We start from the raw sequence: 12,176 nt of genomic DNA, 5'->3' as shown, positions 1-12,176 counted from the left end.
ATAAATTTAAGGCAGTGCAAAATAAACTAACAAACCTAAAAGTATAAATTAAAAGTAAAACTGCAAGTATAAATACTGCAATATAGATATCATTATTATTAATTCTGCATTATGGTAATTAGAAGATGGGGAAAATAATGTCTCAATATATTCTTAAGTATATGCACAAAGCTTTACTCCAATGAAATAACTGCTTAGAAACGATGATTAAAATGGACTCCTCGTCTCTTGTGACCTACTCTAAGCTATACTGAAGCTATATTGACATGTGCCCTGACCTGCAGCTACAGTAAGACTTGCTCACTGCTCCATCAACCTACAGTAGGTCAAAGGTCAGGATTGAAAGTGGAGTGGATTTTAACATCGAAAGGTGAAAAACAGCTGGAACAACAACATAAAGTATGAAAATTGTAATTTCAGGTACTGTTCATGTGTTTTATTTAATGTTAAAAGCATCTAATGTGAGTTTGAATATCATTTTGTGTCTTTTATAGTCGTAATTACAGCAGCAATGGACAATTCACCTCAGGTCTTCAAAATAAATAAAAGGAAACAAGAACAATCAAATGGTTTATTCTATGAAAGAGATTGTTTCAGTAACTCAGTATGTATTTTAATAATGTTAAAATAGTGTAATATTCATGAATTTGATTACGTACTTATCCGATGTATGTTGCAAGTGCCGGGAGCATGCAGAGAGAGCCAGCCAACGCGCTCTTCTGATTGGCTGATATTTTTGATTGACTTTATTGCTTCTCATAGTTGCGTCTGGTGTAGACAGACAAATTGTTTGTCACTGGAATCTTAACGCATTGCGTCTGGTTAAGACACGGTGTTAGAATAGTAACATGTAAACCTTAAGGTACTACTATGAACCTTTTAGAGGTAAATAACACAAATATGTCTCTTTGAGAGTACTTCCCTGGTGACAAGCAGGTGTACCCCTATAGATACAATTTTTGCATATTTTGTCTGAAAGTGAATAAGGCAAAAGGAAATAATAGTGCATAGTTTTATGTAACACAATGGGGGCTAAAAGGTATATTTTCTTTGTGACAAAAAGAAAAAAATATGCAAATATGCATGAAAATGGAACAGATGGATTTATGTCCAAGCCTTACCTCCTAACTGTGCGCAGTAGGGTAGATCGTGCCTCATTGTGGAACGTGATCACTATGGTGGTGGATGGCAGGTCGGGGTCATAGTGCAGTGTTGTACACCTGGGAGAGACAGGAGGGAGTCAAAATAATGAGACTCTGTGGTACTAATTAAGCATCAGTTTAACGTGTGGCAAAACCTTTGCTAAATTTGCACATAATCAAACCTAAAGGAGGTCAAGACAGCCTTTGAGCATATGGCGAACAATAGCAACTGCTGAAATGCGTAAAGCAACTGTTTTTAAGGTGCCTTAGTAACCAGTGAACAGTTAAAAATAGACAATATAAAATGGGGCCGTGGTCAAGAGAGATGTTGCCTCTGTTAACAGGCCAACAGCACCCCATTGTGTGGAGGAAGTAGGAACATGTGGTTAGAATGGTAAGGACAGCAGCCAGAACTCAGAGGAGTGGGAGCATCAATAATGGAGGATCTGATTAAAAATAAATAGCATTTTTGCTTCACCCCAAGAGCAGGAGGAGTGGGCCAGCAAAAAGCACTTTGTTTTGAGGATGAACATTCTGACTTGGAGTAAACACCAGCCATTACCCTGCAGCGCTCCACCTTAGAAAAACAGAAGACTTTAGGTTTTGGCTGTAAAAAGTATCAGTGGACAAGAAAAAATCAAAAGATCAAAAAGACCAGCTAAGCATAAATAACACATAGTCTTCCCTAATCAAAACACAAAACTAATGCCAGCCAAACTACATATTTTTTTTTTTTTTTGTTACAATAGTTGCTGTGTCAGATTCTGTTGACTTTTGACTTCTAAATTCTTCTTTTATCATGAATAAGAAACATGTCAGACTCAAGCGGCAACCTCCCCCAGTCTCTCGTGAAGCCAGTACGGAAGTGACTTAAACTGCGATTCATCGACTGGCCGCTAGGGAGAGGCTCCAAAAGAGAGCAGAATGTTAAATTGGCCAAGTTTACAGCAGAAAAAAAACATGTTTACAAGTTGGTTCAAATTGTGGTTTTGGTCTATACTGCTAATTTTGCCCTTCATGACAACTCTGAGGGGGGTGAATTTTTTTCTAACTCATTCTTTTAAATTATATTAAGCCTTAAAGTTCTGCATAATTAAGGGCGTGGTCACTTGAGTGACAGGTAGATGCCGCTGAATTTGGCATCTCAGCCATATTTGTGTTCGATTATTTTATACAATTATAAAATATGGCTTGCTGCATAATATTCGAGACTGATGTGTGTCTGTGTAAATGTGCATGCATGCAGAAGAAACAGAACACACGTTGTTGGATCGTGGCATTGGCTAAAAATTTTGTTTGTGAGATTTACTACAATGACAATACCAGGAGGATATACAACTCTGACAGCACTGCTTGGATATTATAACTAAAACTGCTGCACTATTTTGAAAAAATATACTTTGGACATGTGCTCATTTGTTTATTAGACACGATCGCACACAGTTTTACAACATAAAAGCTGCTCAGATTGCATCCTTTCTTGAAGAACGATGACAGAGAGCAGATCATTCAGAAGAAATGTGATGCAAACAATGGATAATATATCAATATTTCATGGACAAAAAGTACTGTTTTTTGTTTTGCAATGGACTTATATTTTAGCCAAGTGCCACAGATTGGATTCATCTCGCGATCTCTATTATAAAGGTATGAAGTCCCATTTTAATTATCCATGTTGTTATTTGCACACCCAACACAAATTACTGGTGTTGGAGCATCTATATCTTTAAAAAAAAAAACACTGTAGATTGACAGTAAACCTTTAGAACTTTCTGATGATAAAACGTATCTTCATTAATAATTTAGATAGTGTCTAGATAGATAGCTCCTTTGCTTGCTAACATGGTCACGTCGAGCTAGGCAGGCGTGGTTTCAGCAACCAGTCACATCAGCTCAAACCACCTGCCCGCCTTTTTGCCCATTTTCAGTTATCCGGGGGTGACGTGCAGTGACGCGCAGCTAAGATGGCCACGGCCTCATTTACGCGTCAAAACTGCTGTTCAGAAATCTATGGGTACAGTCTATGGTCGGACTACACATTAGGGCTTTTTATACTTGAAAAGTTAACCCTGGGTTATTCTAAACCCTAGGTAAACAGAATCCTGTTTTATCTTGCTTCACGTTTCACACTGCTAATAATTTATCCAGGGTTAACAATTAATCCTGGGTATTCATTAGCTGACGTTTCACATTGTACATTCCTAAAACCTGGGTTAATGTCCTTATTTGCAAGTTTGCTGTGTCAGTGTCACTGATTGGATAAACGCAGCAAGCAACCTGTTTACATAGGCTAGCTAGCTCTAGCATTCTGTACTATCAAGTTAAAACTGAATGAACATTTCGGACTATAAAGGTAATAATGAAACGGTCTCTTCTTCTTCAATCAAATTGTCGCGTTTTCTGTCAGCATTTGACATTTTTCCTCTCAAATGCTAAATTTACTGTTTATATACAATGTGAAGTGTTTCTGTGACTGTCCAAAGCAGGCAAATATGAGTATGTGATTCAACCCCGCAATGCGGGGTTAACACACAAAAGCAATACCAACCCTGCTTCGGAGAAGGGTTTTATAACCCCGGGTAAAAACCCGCTTCTAAATTAAAAGAGTGAACCGTTCCTTTACCCGGGGTTAAAACTGATAAAAATGATAACCCCTGGTTAAGTGCAGTGTGAAATTGCCCTTTTGCTTCCTGACCAATCATTGTAAACTGTTAACTGCCATAGCTACAGAATGCAAAAATCACTAAGCAACAATAAAGTGGACAGCATAATGGATCATTTAATCATTTGACAAAGTAAAAAAACAAAAAAAAAAAGTCATAAAAAAAGGAAGAAAAGGGTTGCTTTTTGCATTAAATGTTATACAGATACAATTAAAATGGCACATAACCATAAAACAACATTTACTTATCTAATCTGTCACATATCAATGTCCACGGCAAGTCAGTTATTCTTCCGTATTGCCTCAAAAATTTGAGGTGGTCTCATGTAAATCCACTATTCCTATAAAACTCTTATTACATTAATTATATCAGTAGAAGCATTGACTACTTGCATAATAAAGTGAATGCCTATTTTAATTTTGTGTTTAATATGCCTTGCTTAATTAATGGCTCTGTTCCAATCTGGTGAGCCTCCTTGCTGTCTGCTGCATTCAAAGGCAGTCTTATAGTGCTTCTTACACAAACCACATATAGGAGATTCGACTCAAAATGTATTTATTTAAAAAAGCTGTAATAAGTATAACAATGCAAAGGACAAACAATTATTGGAGCAAAATGATCAATTAGGATCAATCAGAAGGCATCATGGAGCTTGTGAAGGATGTTTTAGAATGCTGCCTATGTAGGCAGTTCACTTGGTTTTGGAACAAAGCCAATCTGTCTGGAAAGCCTGCTACTGAAAGTGACTGAAATTGACTGTTTATTGCATTAGCAGAGTGTAATTTAGGCCTTTTCCATATTTTTTTTCACTTTAATGCGATCATTTAAATATTGAGTCAAACTGTGAAATAACGCGATATAGATTTCGCCATTCATTAGACAAGCCATAGCCTCTAAAATGGTTTAATCAGAGCATCAGTGCTCTGTTGGAGCAACACATACTGTAAAGTGCAGATGTATTTATGTTTAATGTCAAAACTTTTGGGGGTTAAACAGTCATGATAAATTTGCTTAGGAATGAAGTACATATATATCCTGCTTTTGCTTATTCATTCATGAATACAGTTAGATCAGCCTTAAACACACTTTATGAGCTAAGGGGCTAAGGGGTGCATTCACAGCTTTATATGCTGTTTGAAGCCAGCCTGGGAGCGGGATCCATCGCTCAATGCAGCTATAGCCCAAGGTCTTTTGAGATAGGGGGATGCTTTATACAGCAAAACACAGAGCATCATTAGGGTTTCTGTCAGAAAACAACATCTGGGAGAGGGGAAGCATATTGCTGTGTACTTGATATTTTGCCAAAATGATGGATGCGTCCCTGAGAAAATTGGGAACTGGGAATTTGGTCTTAGCGTTTCTCATTATGATGTATCCAACTCACTTTCCTTAAGATTTTTACTGCTGGACAAAATCACAACATATGGCCACACCAATGAAAATAGTGCATATGACAAATAGGAAAAGGCAGGAAACGCTAATTAAATAAGCTGCTCTAGTGAGTAATTGCTCTGCATGCTTTGCATATGTTTTATTGTTTGATATACGAAGAACAATGATAGGAACCGACGAGGAAGTTTATCATGAAAATATGTATTCATGTCTCAGATGCTCTGCGGAGATGCAAATGTCCTTCAGGTGCTTCTTTTGTTATACACACAATAGGATGTCTAAGAGCTCTAGGGAAACGAGTGACACTGCTCCAACCTTGGCGAGCCAGAACAGCCCAGGAGGAAATATGCCTTTCATTAAGCTTGAGCAACAATGAGAAATAAACAGTCCCAAAATATCCAAAGACCTCCAAAAAGAAGCAGTTTTGTAAATTTTATAGATAAGTCAGTGGAGACCTAACAGGAAGCAAGAGGAAAAACCGGAGACACAGTATCATGGTTTTCAAGTAATGAGCATGAGTACACCAGTTTAAAAAAAAAACCTGTGCTTGATTTGTAAGGGTGCTGGTGTGAAGACACTGTCCTCGATTGGCTACTGCTGATGATCTGAGCCACTTTCTCTCAGGTTTGCCACATGCCCATCATTACTGAGCAGTGGGAGCAGATACAGAGCGGTTGACTCTAATTAGAGGAAAAGAAATTACACTTCTCTAATATGAAGCCTAAAACGTAATTCATGAAAGCATCAAACAAATATTGTCAATTATGTTTCTGGAAGGCAGAAAATAAACACTGAAGCTGTTTCATTATAAATATCAGTTAGGAGATACTTGAATTTCAGCGTCCTATCAAGTGGGAGTAAATTTTCACACACATATTTGATATTTGTCATATGACATTCCTGTTAAAAAAACAAAAACAAAAACAGTATATGCTGATTAGGTATGTTTTGAAACATGGCAGCTGGTTTAAGCTGGTTCTTAGCTGGTCATGAGCTGGTTTAAGCCGGTCGAGTGTTGGTCAAGTGCTGGTCCTAAGCAAATAGCTCCAGCTCAGGACCATCTCATAACCAGCTCAGGACCAGCTTAAACCAGCTCAAACCAGCTGCCATGCTTCAAAACATACCTAACCAGCATATGCTGTTTTTTTCAACAGAGATACACCTGAATAAATTACATCTATTTACTTTTTCATGACAGTGTCCTTGCAATGTTAAAAATGTCTGGGGTGCTCAGCATAATGGTTTCCTATCATTGCAGAGATCTATCGATTGCAGTTGCTAACACTGTATTGATTTACAAATTCATAGTTTCACCATTGCCATGTAGGCTATTTGAATGTCATTATACAGCAGCCATAACTCACAATAAAACTGAATTACAGTAACATTTCACTCATAAATGGCTATAAAAGGGTCCAGTCCCTGACTGCATTCATCAAGAAATGAAGGTAGATTTACAACAATAAATGTCTGTCTGCCAAATGTGGACATCTAACAATGACCATTACAATGACCATAGACAAAATCTGAAGTTTAAATGGGTCATATCATAAATTTTGTATTACTAATTTTTTTCATATTGGGATGCACTTATGGTGTTATAATGGAACTATAAAATTGCTTTGTGAGAATGAAACCATTTTTGTCTGAATTATATTGTGACAGGTTTACAAAATGTAGACAGTCACAAATTCAAATGTATTCATCTCACTCAATGACTCACTCCGAAAGACAGTCACTTGTTTTATTCCTGAAAGAATCAAAGTTTTGAATGAATTGGTTAAATAAATGATTCAATAAATCACAAAGACAGTCACTTGATTCAGAATTGAAAGAATCAGTGATTTACACAAATCAACTGAATTAATGATTCAATTATAACACTATACCACTTATAAAGACCAGCATGTAATCAGCAGAAAGAATCACTGAAAAATCAATAAGGTCTTGTTCACAGTCAGTCCAAATCTGATTCTTTGTGTATCCGATTGGAATCTGATCTAAATGATTGACTGTTAACACTGTGTATGGCAACTGTTCAGAACTGATTTATGTGTCTCATGGCTCTCTTTCGTTTTCCAGAATATCTGTGTTGCTTTCCGTGGCAATGCCTTAAGTTGGTAGGACTACACAAAAAACAACATGGAGGGGTTTGCGACAGAACGGAGGCTGGCATGAGCGTCTTTACTCTGTGCTGCCATCTCTGCCACACAGAGAAATAAGTGAAGACACCTCATCACTGGACCACAGAGATGTCTCCAATGTATTATAATTTTCTGCATGACCTGTATATTGACAATAACAAAATGCAACCTTGTTTCTGCAATGACGTCTGACGTGTTTACATATTACATGATGCGAGTCGTGAGAAAGTGCACATGTAGGCAGAAAATCTACATGAAATACAATCAGAGTGGTCAGACTGAAATCAAGTCCAAGAAATGAGATTTGAATCGGATTTTAAACCACATATGAATGTAACTTGAAATGGATTTGATTGCCATTCACACTTGCTAAATATGATCTGGATTCCAATCAGATATGCAGAAAAATCGGATTTGGACAGACAGTCTGAGCATGGCTTAAGTTCCAGTGCTGTTGGACTGTTACCAGCATTCTATTTGAGGATTCAAGGCCCAAAACTAACTGTTGTATAAAATGTAACAATTTAAAATTGGAAATCCTGATAAAATCCTGCTTTCTGGAAGAAGGTGCGAAGTAAACATTAAAAACGTAAGAGTCCTTTACAGAATCTTTCAATGAAATTCATCAAGTCAGACTGCAGTGTTTTAGTAATCTAAAAAACTACAGGCCATCTTTGCCATGGTTATATTCCACCCCCTCCCTGGTGTTTCATCACAGTGACTCTGAAGCCTCTTTTTGAATTGAATAAATGGCAGCTTTAATGAACAACATTTGCAAAGCTCCTGGTGCCTGAGCTTATCTGTTATTAGCCCTTGAGGAATGGAAGTCCTTCTGAATTGAGGTTCATGCTAATTTCCTCTGGTGGTGGCTCTTTTCTCTGAAGCAAAATGAGGTTCAGGCACCAGGCTAAGTGAAAGGACCAGGGTCTTGCCACAGATGGCTGTCAAAGTTTCATTCGGCATTTGATTGAATGCTCGGCCAGTTCAGGGACTAAGCGTGCCTGAAGACACTTGAAGGAATGTGTATACTCAGAGCAAATGTGCAGTGCGAATGCATGACCCATGTTAGGTTGCTTAATGTACTCTAATCTGATCATACAGTAGGAGAAAATGTACCAAGATTCAATAGAATCTTGTTAAAAGAGAACATATAAATCCAGCAAGGTTATATTTATTGACTAAATATAGTCAACACAACACTAACACAAAAACCTTGCATCTATACTGACGTCCAAAGCCACAATCAAACAGTGGCTCCTGCTGGCACAGTGGAATTATCCTTTGTTTGTCCAATTTCAGCTTAAGTTAATTAAGAGGTAGCGTTGGCACTTTGATTGCATTTCCCTGGAAATTTCAATATTGTGCTACTGGTCAACAACGGCATGAACAATGAGTGTGGTGTTCCTACTGTAATTACAAAGGCATTTGAGTCATGTAAGAGGAAGGAAGAAACGAGGGCTACATAGAAAATAGTCGACACTGGGAAAGAGAGAGAGAGTATAGCATTAAAGCACAGGGCCTGCATAATGAGCCGCCTCCTCACCTTTTATCGGAGATTCTCTCTACTGTCTCCCTGTCCCTGCATGAATTATTTTATAGAGAATTATACTGCACCGCTATAGAGGCCCCAACAGCTCTCTAGATGATTTCTCATAAACCTGAAATATACCTGCATATTTTGGATACTGTGCAACTGAGAATAACCCATGGTTAGCTTTTAGTTGACAAGGCACATTCATCAATAATTTTTTCTGTTGACAAAACAGTGGGTTTGTGGCCTGCGTTATGAAACATGTCTGCAATTCTCAGAAAACTCTGCATACACTAAGAAATGCTGGGTTAAAAACAACCCAAGTTGGGTTGAAAATGGACAAACCCAGCAATCAGGTTATTTTAACCCAGCAGTTGGTTAAATATTTGCCCAACCTGCTGGGCAGTTTTATTTAACTCAACTATTGTTTAAAAATTACTGTATTGCTTAACATTTATTAATAAATTTAATGATTAATAATTAAACAATAAACATTTGTTAATTTCCATATTAATACAGGTTCACCTTTTGATTATTCTTGTTGCCTGTAGTAATTATGTGTCTGATTTTTGATTTCCAACCTATTTTGGGTTCATTTTAATATAGTAATTTAGTAAACAATATAGTATAGTAATTTTTAAACAATAGTTGGGTTAAATAAAACTGTCCAGCACGGTGAGCAAACATTTTACCCAACCGCTGGGTTAAAACATCCCAGTCACTGGGTTTGACCATTTTCAACCCAACTTGGTTTATTTTTAATCCAGCATTGATGTTTTCTAAACACCAATGAAGTTATTTTAGTTATTTGTTATTGTTACAAGCTGTTATTTAACTGTAATCTATATTAAGCCTAGTCTGCTAATACATAAAGAAATAATAAATAATAATAAATTAATAAAGTTGTAATAATAATAAATATTAAAATATATAATATAATTAATATGCATCTTATTTTTAATTTAATAAAAACAGTAGCAGACTAAAACTAAGAACTTGCATTTATTTTACAGAAAGGCAGAAAATATCTACAGATTTTATCTGGGCTTAAGCTAGTTACTTGAACAAAAACTTAAAACTTTATAAAAAATAAATGACCTACTATTTTCTGAACACAAGCCATGATGTTGAGAATTTCATGATCAGAGATCTTGTTTATTCAAGGAATGCAAATAAAAGATTCTTCAGATGTTTACACAAGACTTTGACCCTGTTTAGACCTGGATTATGCATATTATCACATGTGGACAGTGCTGATCACTCATATACATTTAGAGGTAGTCAGAAACACATGTGACCATATCACATTTGTAGTGTAAATGATTATGTGCCAGGGACAGCAGTGAAAGACTGTTTACTCATATATCAATCATTCACTGCAATAAAGCAAAGAGTTTTAAACTAGTTTGTTAAAGGCAATGGCGGCTGGTGCTATTTTTTTTTTTTTTTCATATCTCATCTCTCTATTTTTGGGCTGAGTGGCTATGTATAATCTTGGTATGTTGTACAACAAAATTTTTTTTTTTTTAAATCTGTATTTAATTTAAAATATTTTTCTACAAACAATGTTCATATTGGCTATGAAAACAAACATGAATGTAACTTTGTAGTCTGTTATATTATGCGCAAAAAAGGGGTCAAATTACATGAGGCCTACATTCTAACATTGTGACATATTTTATGTAAGATATTTTAGTTGAAATTTGATTGCTCCGTGAGGCCTTCATAGGGATATTTCCTCTCTCAAGATCGATAAAGGTACTAAAAACATATTTAGATCAGTTCATGTAAGTACAGTGGCTCAATATTAATATTATAAAGCAACAAGAATATTTTTGGTGCGCCAAAAATAACAACTTAAAAAGTGATGGCTGATTTCAAAACACTGCTTCATGAAGCATCAGAGCACAATGCATTAGTGTATCGAATCTGCTGTTCGGAGCGCCAAAGTCATGTGATTTCAGCCGTTGGCAGTTTGACACGCGATCTGAATCATGATTCGATACACTGATTCATTATGCTCCGATGCTTCATGAAGCAGCGTTTTGAAATCGGCCATCACTAAATTAAAGTTATCAACTAAAGTTTTTTTTTTTTTTTGGCGCACCAAAAATATTCTCGTCGCTTTATAATATTAATATTGAACCATTATACTCACATGAACTGATTTAAATATGTTTTTAGTAGCTTTATGGATCTTGAGAGAGGAAATGTCATTGCTCCCTATAAAGGCCTCACGGAGCTATCGTATTTCAACTAAAATATCTTAATTTGTGTTCCAAAGATTAATGAAGGTCTTATGGGTGTGGAACTAAATGAGGGTAAGTAATTAATGACATATTTTTCATTTTTGGGTGAACTAACCCTTTAAGTGTAGATTTTCAATACATGCAAATCCTTGAGAATATGTGACCAGTCACGGAAAGTAGGGACACAAGTCGGTTCTGGGGCATTTTGAGTTATTCACAGATTCTGAAAGTGTAGTCTCCAAGCTTTCCAGCGATGTGTTACACATGGAAATCTGATCATATTTGGAGAAGTTGTGACCATTTGAAGGTAGGCACTCAAAAAAGCTCAAAGGGCAGAAAATGACCTAAATATTTTGCAGTTCTCGCCTGTTCTCACCTGCTGGGAGTGACAATAGGGCTCATTTACGTCTAATTTAGATAAGCCATACCCCCTGTAAAGCTGCATGGTTGCATAGCAACGACAGACGCAACGGGAAAATCGGACCGCATACTATTAATAATAAAGGATAATGTGCATTGTAAATGTCAGTAATTTATCTTTTTTGACATTAGAACTTTTTGAACAGGGTTCTGTGATAACCGTATAGTCCTGGTTTGGACCTCAGTTAGTGGTTAGACCTGGTTTGAGTCAAAGGATTAAAAAAATCCTGTACATTAAACTCTTCAATACTTTTACTTTTGACTTATAACGCACATTTTACGGCTACGGATACTTTATACTTTTACTTACGTAGGAATTTAATCTGATACATTTACTATTACATTAGTAAATCCTTGTTAAGAAGTAGTAACTGGCTAAAATTATTAGCGTCACATTCAATTCAAGAATAGTAAGGTTTACATGAGCTAAGTCCTTCACACCAGTCAATTCAAGCAGTTGAAGCGTTATTCAAATTAACATGCTAACATTACCATCTAAAAGCCCATTATAGTAATGGGGGTTTTTGGCAAGTGATACGATGCTAACGATTACAATTAAAACGATAGTCCTGAGCTAGCTAATAACAATAGACACATGAGATAACGTGTAGCCTACGTGTTCTTAGAATGAACAC

General features: G+C 36.4%; 1 protein-coding gene across 1 annotated transcript in view; it reads right to left on the bottom strand.

Moving 5' to 3' along the window:
• Nucleotides 1–12,176, bottom strand: part of galnt14 (UDP-N-acetyl-alpha-D-galactosamine:polypeptide N-acetylgalactosaminyltransferase 14 (GalNAc-T14)) — a 46,862-nt gene that overhangs the window by 26,212 nt on the left and 8,474 nt on the right. Inside the window, exon 3 of the mRNA XM_067384206.1 lies at nucleotides 1,122–1,220. Coding sequence (XP_067240307.1) covers nucleotides 1,122–1,220 — 99 coding nt within the window. The remainder of the gene's footprint in view (nucleotides 1–1,121; nucleotides 1,221–12,176) is intronic.

The sequence above is a fragment of the Chanodichthys erythropterus genome, chromosome 4 (genome assembly GCF_024489055.1).
Source record: "Chanodichthys erythropterus isolate Z2021 chromosome 4, ASM2448905v1, whole genome shotgun sequence".
Lineage (NCBI taxonomy): Eukaryota > Metazoa > Chordata > Actinopteri > Cypriniformes > Xenocyprididae > Chanodichthys > Chanodichthys erythropterus.
This window is presented reverse-complemented; position numbering and strand designations above follow the sequence as displayed.